The sequence below is a fragment of the Lissotriton helveticus genome, chromosome 3_1 (assembly GCF_964261635.1).
Source record: "Lissotriton helveticus chromosome 3_1, aLisHel1.1, whole genome shotgun sequence".
NCBI classification, from domain to species: Eukaryota; Metazoa; Chordata; class Amphibia; order Caudata; family Salamandridae; genus Lissotriton; species Lissotriton helveticus.
The window spans coordinates 922,372,781-922,388,335 of NC_136061.1; the positions used below are offsets into that span (position 1 = coordinate 922,372,781).

Sequence of the window (15,555 nt, forward strand, 5' to 3'; positions counted from 1 at the left end):
CCACTGGAGGTTGATAGTGCATGGAAGAGGCTTACTGATGGTCTCTCCGCAGTAGGTAGTTGGTTTTCTAATCTAGGTAAAAGTCTTGTGAGTAGAATACTGATGCAATGGCGGGAATAGGTTTATTAGTATTAGGAATAATACTTTGTTGCAAATGTCGGAAAAATAAAAAGAAATATTCCATGAATAAGCGAGAAGTGAAAAGAAATATTGAAGAGCTTGAATTGGAAGAATTGAATAGCCAGATCTATAAGAAGATGAAAACTTCTCATAATAATAATGAGAAAAAGCAGAATAGGAGGTTTGAAGAGATTGAAATGGGTGAAATGTGAGAAGTTGGCATCTGTTTCATTAATTGGTGATGATATAAAATATCATCAAAGAGGGGATTGATGGAGCAAGGATTCTCACGAAAGGCGACTTGCTTGAACTCATGAACCTCGAATAACTCTAATTATGTCATCAACATGTTTGTCTTAATAATTTGCCCCTTTTTCATCAAATATATGGTATCCGAGTGAAGCTTGCTTATGTGTTTACTAATCCTAATACGGTTGCATTTAAAATGGCTGCTGCTACGCGGGAATTTCTACTGAGCATGCGTCTGTCATACCTACGTGACCTGACGTACTCGCAGCTTTGGAGGGAATCTGTTGCTTCTGCGCACTAGAGCGAATATGGCTGCTCTATGTTCTCACACGTTAGAAGCTTGCACTGCTGCTTTTGCTAAGCTGTTCATTTTGCCTAATCCTAATGCTATAGTTAAAATTAAGATAATGGGTATAGAGTAGAAATTCATGGTATACAGTGTATTCATTTTTTCCTATGTTTTAAAACTGTTTTTTTCCATTTCATGTTACACTTTGAAAACTGGCCTGTCTCGTAACACTGTACTCCATATTTGTTGAAACTGCGACTGCGCGAGAATCGCAAGTCTCCAGAACAGCGACCTTTGGACTATGGCCAAGGAGCTGACTGACTGAGAAGATGCTCCTGGGAACCTGCCCCAATGAACTCTATAAAAATACAATGTATTTGTCAATAGAACATCCTCTGTTTGGAGAAATGAAGACATCATGAGAACCTGAATCTGATGGGCAGGAACGTAAATTTGAATAGGAGACGGTAGAAGTCTCAAATTCCGTGTGGTGTGCCGACCTCTCCTCCTCTTTTGTCCAATCGAAATACGGGATCCTTACACTTGCAACATTGGGGGGGCGGTACACTGACCTGGAAAATAGTATAACTAGCCTAGGTTTGGCGAGAGAAATTGTCCGACTTGTCCGATTAGCTGACCTGTCACTGACCCAATGCACTCAATAGGTGACTAAGAGCAGAGGGCTGCGGAGCACTCTGTCAAAAGTCTTTACTGACCCAATCAGGGTTCAGGAAGCTGAAGTGCTGGCGGAGCACTTTGTCGGTGAAATCGATAACCCAATCGGGGTTCTGACTGTTAGCTGCAGAGAGGGAGTAGCGCAGGCGTTGCAACTGAACTGCGGGTGCTGGTCTTAACCTTTGGTGGTCCGGTCCTGATCCAAATCTGGTTTATCCTGTTCTGATTCTGATCTGCACCTGTTGGCCTACTGGCGACTGCAACCTTTGGGGTTCTTTTCTGTCCTTAACTGACCCGTGGCCAGGGTTGATCTTCGCACCATTCTAGGTAAATATATATCTGGGTGGGTAATTGTCATTATACTTTGCGTCTTATTCTTTACCCTCCCTAATCGATAAAAGATTTGATTGCATATGTTCCTTTTTCTTTCTTTTCCCTTTGAATAATTAAACGTTATTTGATATACTAGTATGTTCCACTTTCTTACCCTCCTATAGATTATGCTGAAATGTTTTCATGATTGCATAATATATGTTTCTTGATCCCTTTTCCAACCCTCCCTTTAAAGATACTAAAGTTTGGTCATTTGATTTAATAGAGTGTTCCAATTTCTTACCTTCCCTTTAGTCATATGCTAAAATTATTTTGTGGTTGCATATTATGTTCCCTCTTTTACCCATCCTTTGATAATTGCTTAAAGCTGTGTTAGTTAGCATGTTCCCTTTCTTTACCTACCCTTAGAAAAATTGTGCAAGTCTGTTTTTGAATTTAAATAGCATGATCCTTATTTTTACCTTACCTTTATTTTAATCGGCTAAATGGTTGGCATAATATTTCTTCTGCATAGCTATACACTGTTTCTAATGTTGGTTATTGATAGTCTGATAGCTTTTAACCTCTGGATTATGACCTTTGATGAAATTTAGATAAAGAGTTTAAAACTTTCCCGAGTCTGTGTTTATTACATGTGTGCAAAGTTATTTGGTATTTGACTGCCTTCTTTACAACTAACTCCCTGATCCATTGTGGTCATAGGTACCAGTGACAAGGATTGGTAAGTCAACGGTATAGGAGTTAGTGGAATAAAATAGACTGGTAGTAGAGTGTGGGTTACCTGATTGAGTAACTGTGAAAATTGAATTATGGGCCTAGGTGAGTATTGGTAAAATTGTAGTCGGGTGACCTGCGCGCTCTATCAGAGTTATGGTGTGTTTACCAGGCACGCTTGATAGCAGTGAAACCTTTTCTGAGTTTGTGGCCCAGGACTGACTGTTGATATGACACAGAATCTTTTGTAGTCTAACAAATCTTTCTGGGCACAAAGGAGCCACCTAAACTATTTTTCTCGCCATTGCACCAAGTTCTAAAGACTGAGTCTGCGGGTGGCTGAAGATGTGATCATAAAATGGGTTTTTTGCGCTTTAGTCTAGGCAGACACTAGTATTTTCCTACCAAAATATTGTGCCCAAGACAAGAAAAAAGAAATGTAGCTGGCATGGCAAAAAACCACTGTATTGTTAACAGAACAATAACCTCAATTCCCGTGTGGCACAGCCTACGCTTGACTGTTCTGGCACATTATTATAACGGCTCAGCACAAGGCAGCATTCTGCATTCAGACGTAAAAACACAGAAAAGGAAAAGGTGGGAAACAAACCTATTATTCAAAAATAGCAAATTGTTGGGAAAACGACTAGAATGAAGTCTGAGGATACCCTCTTAGGCCCCATGTGTAAACGGTATTGTATATTGCATTACTGGGTCAGTAAAAAGAAAACCAGTGAATACAATTAAAAAAACTAAAAGCATGCTAACCTTTCTCCTTGTGCAATTCTTCAAAATGTTCTTCAAGATTTCAAATTATTAAAAAAAAGCAATAGATGTCGTAACAACTACAACTGCTTGTTCCTCTTCAGCATCACAGTAATTAATGAACTGAGGTATGTGTATACGTCACAACGGACCCGTCTAGTTTAGGCGTATATGTGCGCTGTGTACAGTCCACTCTCTGGGACATTTTCCAGCTTCTACGCTGGCCTAAAATCTAAAAGGTTAGCAAAACGTAACTAAAGTATCACCAGCTGACCATTAAGACTCCAGGTCAAGCATTAATTGCAGGGGGGATAGAATTAATTACCAATGCCTGGGTCAAGCACTGTGAGAGTCAAGAGATGGCTAGTGCGTAGAATTCAGAGATAGACCCTGACTAAACTGGCGGTCACTCTGTAGCCTAAGAATCCTATGAAAGACTGGATGCTGCAGAGGGAATGCGGGATATCTTGAAGAACAAGCATTTACAACTGTTCCAAGGTGTGAGGGAGGAGTTGGAATTTCCTCCTGGAACAGAAACTGAGGGCAATTGTGTACCGCCATAGGTTTCGAAAAGAAGAAGTGGTTTAGGAAAATAAAACTTAAAATGTTGGACTCTGTAAAAGGTCATCCCATTAAATAACCAGGGGCCTTATTTATGAAGGCCTTGCGCCGCCGGTACGTCACTTTTTCCCATTTTAAAAGTGACGCACCGGCGGCGCAAGTGCTTCATAAATGAGGCCCCAGGAGTTCACAGATCACATAAGAATTTTAGAATGCCTGCTTAGTAATCACAGAGTATTCCAGGGTTATCTGCAGTTCAAAGTCCCAGACCAACATTATGAGTTACCTGTCCTGATCTGTGGTCTATTGTTAGTGCCTAGGACATGCACTAAAATTATGGTTCCAGTGTTAGGACATTTAACTGCAAAAGTATGGGATTGCAACCCATCTATCTCACCAATCTATCCCAAGACATTTGGATTGTAACGTTCTGCAAAAAAGATCACAAATTGAATTGCATGCTGTTCACAAATCTTTGAACACAATATGTAATTGAGCCCCAGATGTCAATATAGTTTATCGGATTGGATAATTTTCAAAATGGCCACCTTAATTTAAAAAGACCATTATTGTTTCTACGGATTATGAAAAGGGAACTAGAGTATTTTTTTGTCAATGTACAAACATCTATTCACGTTTCCCAACAGATATTAACACCTGATGTTCTTCAGAAAAGGATACTGTAAGTCACATTAAGTTGGTATTTTCCAGCTGGAAGCCCATCCGAGAAATTGCCCTGATCAATTCTGCGATACAGTTTACGGAAAGTTGGAAATGCAGCAGTTCTCATCCACACAATGAAGTCTTCATTGATAAATCCATTATTTAAGGGGTCAGAGGGATCAAGTTGATAAATTGGTTTCTGCCAATTCATAGGTGGGATTGTGCCTATTGGAAAAAAATACACAATGACCTATTCAGTACAGAGAACCACAAATAATCGAATTTTCTCAACAAACTTTGTGGGAATGTGGTGCTATCCATGAACCAGATACTCCTCTGTTCCTGAAGGTCCCTTGTTATCAAGGAATTACGTCTCCCTATGGTTATCATGGTTATCACATACTAAGGCCGGTTGGGGGTTTGGGGTAGGTGGGAAATGTCCGCCAATCAATACATATGTATTTTTGGTATTCAACTCAAATGTAACTCCACCAATGAAAAGCCACACAACATTTATACGCAAGTACAATTCATTGCCAATTATTTTTCACTGGATCTGAATATATGAAATCTTACCAAAACTGTTTGCATATAGTGTTAAGCTAGCATACTGTAAAAGTCAATCTTATGAGTTAAAGAGGAGTCAATGAAAAATTCATCTTGTGAAGCAGTGCTGCTTAGCTTAGGAATTCATGCCTGTTATGAGATCAGTTGGCAGATTTCCTCACAAATGTAGATTCTGCACATGACTGTGAAAGGAGGATCTGCATTTTATTAAATACACAGAGGCTATCATTATGTACAACTTATTTATTGCCACCTTACTCCTCAACAGCACTTCTAAGTCAAGTTACCTAACGAAACAACCAATACTTAATAATTAGAACACTCTTCTAGTTGGTAAAACCCCTTTGCTTGCCACTCCCTTCCTCTTTGCATCTACTCCGTCACCGCCGTAGAAAAAAGCCATTCCTCTTTTTCCTTGAGGAAAAACTTTCACAGCTTTGTTGAAAACCACCTCTGTCCTTATTGTCCATCTAGCAAAAGAACAAATATCATGAAAGAAAATGTTTTGTACAAAGATTACACTCACAAAGAATGTACACCTCCCCTCTCTTTTATATCATTTCCCAGTACTAACACAGGCAGGAAAGGATAAAGCTAACCTCCAGATTCTTCTTTCACAGTTTTGTAGAGAATCTACATTATATGTGGAGATCGGAGGCTTTCAATATGCATGTTCAAAGCTCTTTAAAGCTGTATTCGCAAAACGCTCAACTAGCTGTAAATATTTATTTTGTAACAACTCTTCACTCGACCAATCAGCTGTCCTCGAAATATCCTCCAAATTACCGCATTACTAGCCATAACCCATCTAACCGAATAGGGTTTTAACTTCTTCAGAGTCGCGGCTAATTCAGTCATCACCATCTGAACCAATCTAGCAATCATACACAATGGCTTTACATTCGATAGCTGAACCGGATGCACACCACCCTTTCGAAACTCTCCCATGCCTGATACTCTTGAATATAACAAACTAGATACAAATTGAGATGTTCACTAAATGTTCTAGAAAATAATGTTTGCACCCATATTTTTAGTCTTCCTTGTCACATGAAACAACATACCCAACAGATTAGAACGCCTCTTGTTCACCTTCAATGCCTGTATATCAGACACACTCCCTAAAGAAACCAAGCATAGAAAAAGTGCCAAAATACCACTTAAACGGCACAATTATGAAATGTTTCTTGACAATTTCTTCAACAATTAGCTAGATCTATGGCAGATGCTTCCAAGGAACCAGACCCCTTTACACACATTAACCAACCCAGATTTGCTAAAACCTTATTATACCTCTTTGTAGCATCTGGACCCCAATAGGAGCTCTGAAGTCTTGAGCAAAGGACCCTCAAATACTATAGCTCTGTGGATATCTTCCATGCAAAAAGGTTCAAAACTCAACTTTCCACAAGGATATGCTCTTCCATCCAGGGCCTACTGACAAACTGCGTTGCCTGAATGAAAAAGCTTTCCTTTATTGCTAACTCCACCACTCCTGGAAACTACTATTGTGATACCAAAAGCCCAAAACCATGTAACAAGATCACCTAGAGCTTCTGGCTCTTGACCAATATCAGAACCCTCCGAAACATTACAAGAGGAGGAAACACAAAACCCTTGAAGGTCTTGTATTGTTGAAAAGCATGTACCGCAATTGCTTTTGAAAAATCTCTGAAGATACCTTGTCAATCTCTGCACAAACCGAGCCATCTCCAAGGCACCACAATTAATCGAAATCCTGTTGAAAAACTCCGGCCTCAACATTTAATTGCTGTAATTCCTCTAGCGCCTGGAGTTCCCATTGGCTCTCTGATTTTCCTGACCTGGCTGATGCTCCAAGTGAAATTTAGGCAAAAATTCCAGAACTCCTTTGCGAGCTCTGATATTCTCCTTGACCTACATCCTCCCAAGCAATTTATGTATGGGGGAGGGGGACAAAAATAAAAAAACACTGCAATCATCTCCAAACAATTCATATGCAACCCTTTCTCTTCTATGGCCCATCAGACCAACAGCCCTCTGTCTGATTCCAAACCAAGCTCTGGGCTGGACCCTACCCCAAAAATAAAAAAATCCTACTCAGCTGGGCCACCAAATTGTCTAATCATCACGAGTGCCAACATCCCCAGAGAGGGAAAAAAATAATCTATGTTCAACATGATCATTCTTACCGTCTTCACTGGAAGTTTCAGTACAGATTTCACTGTATTCACCTGGAAACATAAGAACTCAGAGTGCCTACACAGTTCCATAATTGACTTCTTGTGATTTATTATGAATCCCAGACCATCCAACAATTCCTCTCTTAACTTGGACTGCAACTTCAACACTATCATGGGACAGAAGAAAATTATCCAGGTACATAATTCACCTTGCAACTATTTCATGCAACTATGCTGCTACTGACCTCATTACTTTTGTGGACACACTGCTGATGCCAAGCTGAATGGGAGACTTAAAAACAGATATAGACAACTTGATCATACGAGTTGCATATTCTCTAAACTCTTTGCATGGGTTCCATGAACTATGAATCCATTAGATTCAATAGCCCTTAGGAGGTGAATTATCTCCGTTTTGAAGTGTTGCAACTGCACAAACCATTTCAGTTTTCTTTAGTTTATCACCGCTATCCATCCTTGTTCTTTTTTTTAACCAAAAAAGGGAACTTACAAAAACCTTGCTGACCTCTGCAACCTGAATAATCACACCTTTTAACAGCGTTTTCTTCACTTCTGTATCCACCAACATACATGGTTCTTCCTTGAATACCAACTTCCATGGATCCTTGAATGTTCTTGGTACCACTGTAACTTGTATACTGAAACCTTCAACGGCTTGAAAAACCCATGGATTGCTTATTCTAACTCTGCAATTGCTCTTGCATTAACTCTCCTTCCATTGACCTTCGACTGGGAAACAGTATGAACCATCATATTTACCTTGGCTAGAATGTACCTGTTGCACTCTGCCTCTTTCAGGGTGACCTATACTCATTCTTCCAATTTGCAGGAAAAACTGAATATTTGCAGGAAATACTCAGAACGAGACTCTGCCTTAACGTTGTATTTTATCAAGCACAGTGATGTTGAAAACACACTTCCCAATTCCCTTCAGCATTACGTTGCCAAACAAAATCACCTTTGTATCATCACTAATCTGCTTCCCCACTAATCTCTCAATTTATGGTTTATGTTCATAAGCACTTCATGGGTCTCTTTGAAATTTATTTTGCTCTGCTTAAAGCTAGTCCTCCGACTACCCATGTAAGAAGTTTACTTCACATCTACTTCCGCTTCTTTAAAATGCTCAAGATGCATGCATGCTGGCAATAACATCAAACTATTTATCTTGGCACTGTTTCAGTGATCTCTCTAGATGCTTTCCAGAATTTCAACCAAGTCTAAATTACAAACTAATCAGGTCGAAGTCTAAATCAGGAGTTACGCACAGCAGATGCTTAATAATTGCTCTTTAAAGGTCCACTTTTAAAACACTCGTAGTCTCTCTCGATCTGCTTAAGGACCAAGGTCCAGATTTACTAAAAAGTCACAACACAGCACACAACTTGCTGCATTACCCTGAGTGACAGGAAGAGAGCAGGAATGCGCCAATCTACTAAGATAAAACAAATTCCTGTCCTTTCCCTGTCTTAGGGCGAACAAAGCGATACAAAAGAGAATGATGGACGGAGCGTTTGAACAAATCAAACACTCACCCCCAGTCAACTGATCTGGGTTTAATCCATCACCATTCTTTAGTTCACTCAGCCAGCCCAGTTCAGACATGGCTATATGCAAATCAGTCTGACCCTGTGCCTCATGAGAACAGTCCAGCCCGAACTGCCAAGCCATGTCTTCCCTGGACCGGAAACAAGCATCCTGAGACCGGTTTCGGATTCATAATCCTCATCAGCCAGGCTATCTTGAATCCAGTGGCCAAGTGAACAAGGGATCCACGTCTGAGCATACCCTGCCACACTTAGGGCGAACAAAGCGATCCCTGTCTTGGCACACTTTGTGCAGCTTAGCACCAACTCATGGTGCTTGCTTTACATGCAGGGTTATTTTTGTGTCGAAAGGGACACATTTTCTTCTTTCTATGTGTGCTGCAGAAAGAAAAAATAATGAGGAGAAATAAACAATACTATTTCTTCTTGTTACGCCTCTGTTGGGAAGGTGTACCATTTTGATGCATTCCAAGGACTACTATTCTTAGTAAATCTTCTAGTAGATCTGGATATGCCCTAATCCATGGTTGTATGCTTGATAACACCCACACTCCACCGATGGAACGCCTTCTCAATGCAGAGTAACGGAAGGCAGTGACTTGTGCTGCCTTGCGTTACTCTGAGTTACTAAGCATCGTAGTCACACAAGGTGGCTTTGAGTGGCTTAGAAAATCAGACTTAGGACTTGTGCAAGGGCAACACAAGTCCTTAGTATATCTGGGCCCAATGTAAACTGTATTCACTAACATGACCCACAGGCCACCAGTCTGCACTCCTAGGGAGACGAATTGCCAGAGGCCAGAAATCTCACCAAAGGCATCCTTTAGTCTCCTTTTTTCGTTTTTAGGTCTCGTCCTATTCATCGCGCAAGCAAAAATAGGACGAGAGTATTGAGGGCAAAACAAGCTCTGAAACCACCAGGCGGATTACGTCGAGTGCATGTGCTTGTGGACGCGCTTACCATTTGCTCCTCAAGCCGCCTGCCTCCGAGAGCTTCACTTCAAAGGGATCCGCTCCCCCGCTTCACACTTTTCATGGCCGCCAGGCCGTGTCTCTCATTTCTCCTCCCCCCCCTCCCCACAGCAATGCCAAGAGCTTGTTTTTTGATAGACTTCCTCGCCTTTCTGTGTTTGCTCTCCCCTTAACCATACCCTCGCTCATGATTTGCTATGGCGTAACCTTTCACTGGTGACGTAATGGAACTACTATTTCAACTATAAGTTAAAATAATAACTTGTTTAGCAGTTCATGGGAGTGCACGTCTTGGTTTTCAGGCAATTGCATCGCTCGCTCTCCACTGGCAAGCAAGACTGCCAGTGCTTGTTTGTTCTCCCGGGTTTTCGCAGATCCCTGCCCTGCCTCCACATCCAGCAACAGTTCTAGAGGTCTTGCTTAACGCATCTGCTGACCTCCATGACTGCACCACTCCAGGCTGCATTGCACTTCTCATTAGCCGGCTCCTTTGTGGTGCAGAAGCACAGCCTGCTGCGAGCCGGACCACTGGGCATTACACGCCGAGGAGCCCAGTGCGAGTTCCCTTTCCTGTGTTGTGAATTTAGAGACATAAGTGAGAGGCCGTCGCTGTTTGCCTTCCCAGAGCGGTTGTTTTTTTTTTGTTTTCTTGTGGATGGAAGTCATTGGAGTAAACCCTCCTCCGTGTCCATCTTGTGGGTGGGCCACAGGCAGGTTATATCCGGTCATGTGGCTGCCACCATTAGGAATAATGCGGTTCACTGCGCCCACCCGATGACCCGACAGAGGCCGTGTGTATTTTGTGATTATTACTACATAAACATAGGTCTGCAAAGAACACGTTCACTTCCAGTGCAACAGCTTGGCGCTGATGAGAGGTCTATTGTTACCCAACTCGATGGCGCGCATGTTATCAACCTTAGAAGAATGAATGGCTGAGTGGACCTCTTTCAGTTCGCAATCTGTGACCACTCGGCAAACAGATGCGCCTAGAAGGGAAGCATTATTCATCTGTGGATCTACACAGCGTCGAATGCAATATAAGTGGACGCTGAGAACGCGTGTGACCGTAAAGGCTGCGAGGCTTAGTAATTGGCAAGGTTTATTAACGTGAATAAATTACAACCAATACACTTGAAGACGGAGGTCAACCAAGGGAGGACGAGGGGGCAAACAAAGGCAAGAGCGAGGGAGAGGAAATAAGAAACCCCACCCCTCTGAAATAAAACAATATAAAACTGCATGAAATAAATAAATAAATACCCGATTGTTTCTAAGAAGTGCCGGTACTGTCCAAGTAAAAGTATCAAGTTTTTCTTTAGAAGTGCCGGTACTGCTCCCTCTAAAAATAAAAAAGTGCTGGTACTCCGTACTGGACAGTTCCGACCCATTTAACCCACTGGTTATCAAGTATTTATTTGTGAGTATCTTCATGTATGGACTAGCTGGGACACAGGCTCACACCAATTACCTGGTCACTAAATGAAATATACACATTCCTAGCACCACCACAGCACCACCACAGCACCACCACAGCACCACCACAGCACCACCACAGCACCACCCAGCACCACCACAGCACCACCACAGCATCACTCAGCACCACCACAGCATCACTCAGCACCACCACAGCATCACTCAGCACCACCACAGCATCACTCAGCACCACCACAGCATCACTCAGCACCACCACAGCATCACTCAGCACCACCACAGCATCACTCGGCACCACCACAGCATCACTCGGCACCACCACAGCACCACTCGGCGCCACCACAGCACCACTCGGCGCCACCACAGCACCACTCGGCGCCACCACAGCACCACTCGGCGCCACCACAGCACCACTCCGCGCCACCACAGCATCACTCCGCGCCACCACAGCATCACTCCGCGCCACCACAGCATCACTCCGCGCCACCACAGCATCACTCCGCGCCACCACAGCATCACTCCGCGCCACCACAGCATCACTCCGCGCCACCACAGCATCACTCCGCGCCACCACAGCATCACTCCGCGCCACCACAGCATCACTCCGCGCCACCACAGCATCAATCTGTGCAACCTTTCAACAACTGGTTCAAATATATTCTCTCAATGTTTCAAGCTTTATTAGAAATGTCACAAAAATATGTTAATATTTCACTTCTGTTCTTGGATTTTCTTCACAATAAAATACACTGAACATAATCTTCCCAAACGTTATTTACAAAAGTTTAAGCTATTGCTATTATAAATTACAATCACTTTTATTTAAGTATTAATTATTTAAAAAAATCAAAAGCCATTGTTATTTGTAATATCAATACATCTAAGTCACGTAAATACAAAACATGTTGCATTACAAATGCTATAGGTGTCACATTTGCGAAAGTTATAACTATTGGCATTGTAAATGACAAAGCTATTAATTTAGCTATTTTCAAAACCAACACAAATAAAAAAATTGTCATTTACAAGACCAATAGCTCAAACTTTCATAATGCGAGACCTATTGCATTGCAAATGCTTGTTAATTTAGACAAACCACTACTTCTTCATTATCCATTTTCCAGCCTTCCCCTTTTGTAAGGTCCAAAACATACTGCAGGGCTTAAACCTCTGAGCACTCACCACTGTAATGTAGTTCCTTATTAAAATACGTTATATCCTGTATCTCACTCGTGCTGCATAGATCACCATCTCTAAATTGTGCCTAGACCACATTCATCTTGTTTATTCACACTCTTCTCCTGAAGATTCTTCTCCGAAACGTTCTCATTCATAACTTTTTATTCTCTTTCTTTGTTTCCTTTCTGTCACCCTCATCCACAGACCAAACTTTATTCAACTTTCCCTTTTTTCCAAGGGGTGATTGCAGTGCCTGCAAGACCAAGACCTCTTGGTTTTCTTCTTCTGTAGTGCCTCAAATGGTACAGAAGCACTAGAGTCACCTGTTTCAGTTATGCTTCTCAATCTAATGATTCTCTCTCTGTACTGCCCCAAAAAATATATGGTACACATGATCGCTTTGTGACAGAAAACAATTGTTCAACAAAAGACACAATATGTTCCCATTTACTGAAACACCTCCCAACAATGCTGCCATCTTATTCGTGTGAGATCACACCACGTACAAGTGACACAATTACATAATCACATCACAAAGCCAATCAAACTGATATTCTTGCGCTGTTAGGCTGTGCTTTTCGCAAATGCTTAACTAAATTCAGGGAAAAGCACCTAGTGCGCGGCACCTGAACGACGCGTCAGATTGTGCCTACCCCATGCCAAATCAAGCAGGTAAAACGGTTGCAAATTTCAGACCCAAGTAAAACGGAACCACTTTCTTTTATTTTCTTTTACATTCCTAATTAGATTAAAATAATAATCACTTAAGTGACAAAACCCCAAAGGCACAAAAACGAACTCTAGCCTGGAAACAAAATATTGCAATAAACTGGAAAACTGACTCCACACTACTTCTCACCTTAGGTCTCACTGCACTAAAACATGCGTTTACAAACTCTCCTCACACTCATATAACAGTCTTCACTTACAATACTGCAAAGAACCTGGAAGATACTTAGCTGCCCTAGATGAAGGAAATAACAAGGTAATTGATAGCTGATCAAGGGTATTTATGAACTGCAGGAACGGTCTAATTCTACAGGTTTGGTGGTTTCAATGACAAGCTCTGAAGTGCTGCTATTGATGGCAATGAAATAAGGTTAGCCTCCAGTCTGGACATAAAATGTAACTGCAAAATAAACCAATCTTAACTGGAAAATTTGTTTTGATGAGCAGAGGAGAGTAGTTTGTCAGCTAATTTAGCCTTTTAATTGGATCGAAACAAACGTACTTTTTGTTAGAATCTTAGGTCAGTGTGACTACCTTGCACTTTCATTTAATTAAAAAAGTAATTACAAAACCTCTTATGTGCGAGGATCATTGGAGTTCAGTTCACTCAAGACTGAGCTCCATTCAATGTGTAGGGACTTGAAAATGTCATGTCCCTTCTGCCCCTTGAGAATAGCAGGAGAAGTATATTAGACTAGGTAAATCCAGTTATGGGCTAGTTAAAGCAAACAACCCTAGATCCGCCTCTTGAAAGAGATACATTTAAAAAGGCAACATAAAATAAGGGATGAGACAAGATAGCGAGTTAGAGGGCTGGATACCTAATGGAAGTTGGAAATAAAAAGGCAGAAACCCTTTTATATAGCTGACAGGACAAACAAGAGGGGGAGGGCGGTAGGTAGGGCTTACAACTGCAGACCTATGGCAGAGGAGATTCCTCTCAGAGCAATCAATTGTGCAGGTCAGGCTGGGCCCCCTGCAGATAGTATCATATCAAAGTAATGAGGAGTGCAAGAGATTATTGAAGGCCCACTAACCAATTAAATAGTCCCCTAAATAATGATTTACCTTGGTTGTTCTGAGGCAACATAGAATTTGGAGATGTGTCATTCTTATGACATCTTTGGCAAAATAAATACATCATGCACAAGGCTTCAGAATTTTTATCTGGGGAAAGGCTTCCCTGTTTAAGACCTTTCTCACCGAATTATTGAAAACAAGCAACATACCCAGCTATCATGAGATTAATGTATTTTCTCTTCCAGCCTATATGGTTTGAATGTACATAGATAATTCCCTAGTTAAAAGTCTACTTTGGAGTTCATGCTGCTGGACAGGTTAATCAGTTATAGTCCTGGGTGTTTTTTAAGATTAGACAGTGATATGCTCCATACAATTCCAAGGATAAAGTTGCATTGGAAGGGAGAAGTAAGCATTTCTGTCATAGGCCCTGATGTTAAGAACTCATTTCCAGAGGCCTTTAAACAAAAGCATACCCTGCTAGGGTTCAGAAATACCATACAACATTTCTGTTAAATCTGTGAACCTTAACCACTAGTGAACTTCTTGATAGATGTGAGCTGCAACTGACTGTACAGACTAATATTTCTTAATTAATCTTGCGCACAGAAACAAATTTGTAGATTCTGCATTATAAATGACTTGTCAAAGAGTTTTTAAGTCAAGAACTCATAATAAGCAGCAGGTTTATTTCCATGCAATTTATATACGTGTTGTTGAATAAATAAATAAGGTTAGCATGATTGTTTCATATATGTTGATGTGGGCTATTAATTTGCAATTGCATTTATTACATTCATATTGCACTTAAGAGAATATTATTATTTTGTAAGTATGATATTGACAGCTTGTGTTCTTTCTTCAATTGTAAAGCAATGGGCTTTGGTTCTAAGTTAGACAAGGAGTTTAAACGTGCTGAGATGGTAGTATTAAGTGAGTCTGGACCTGTTGGTCAAAGGGCCTGGGAAGTCTTGGCTATCGTTTTTCTTGTTTAGTTTATATCCAAGTATTCGAATCAATCAGGCAAAGTTTAAAGAGGTTCACTTATCAATAAATGCTGATTTTCTAATACTAACAAGGGGGTTTAACTAATTGCTCATATTATATGGATGTTTTCTAGATTAGTTTTGGCTGGAATAACTCCTAGCTCTTCAATGATTTAAGATCTTAGAACGGTGTTATGCAGGACTGCCTTGTAATTATTCTACAAACATTCCTCAAGAGGATTTAGTTTGAATATTAAAAAAAATCACAGCTTATTTTGCAAAAGTGTATCTGCTACAGGGCGGGGAGTGGACATTGGGTTCTGTATATGCATGACATCTTAGTATGTAACTCAACCTGCTAGCGGGCTGCAAGTATCAAGTATCCATTTTGAATCCAGAGTAGGATATATACCATTTTGCAGCGGTTTCAAGAAGCAGACACTCCCGTTTGGATTATACCATTGAGTAGCATAACAATAAACATCTGTTACTCAGCGCCAAGATGCCCTAGGGGTGAATGTGCGTACAAATACACATTTTGTTATGTTATTACACAAGAAACGAAAATC

The 15,555-nt window shown here is 41.1% G+C and overlaps 1 protein-coding gene across 1 annotated transcript in view; it reads right to left on the reverse strand.

Moving 5' to 3' along the window:
* Window positions 1-15,555, reverse strand: part of TMEM30B (transmembrane protein 30B) — a 186,702-nt gene that overhangs the window by 22,485 nt on the left and 148,662 nt on the right. The window contains exon 7 of the mRNA XM_078681265.1: window positions 4,388-4,594. Coding sequence (XP_078537391.1) covers window positions 4,388-4,594 — 207 coding nt within the window. The remainder of the gene's footprint in view (window positions 1-4,387; window positions 4,595-15,555) is intronic.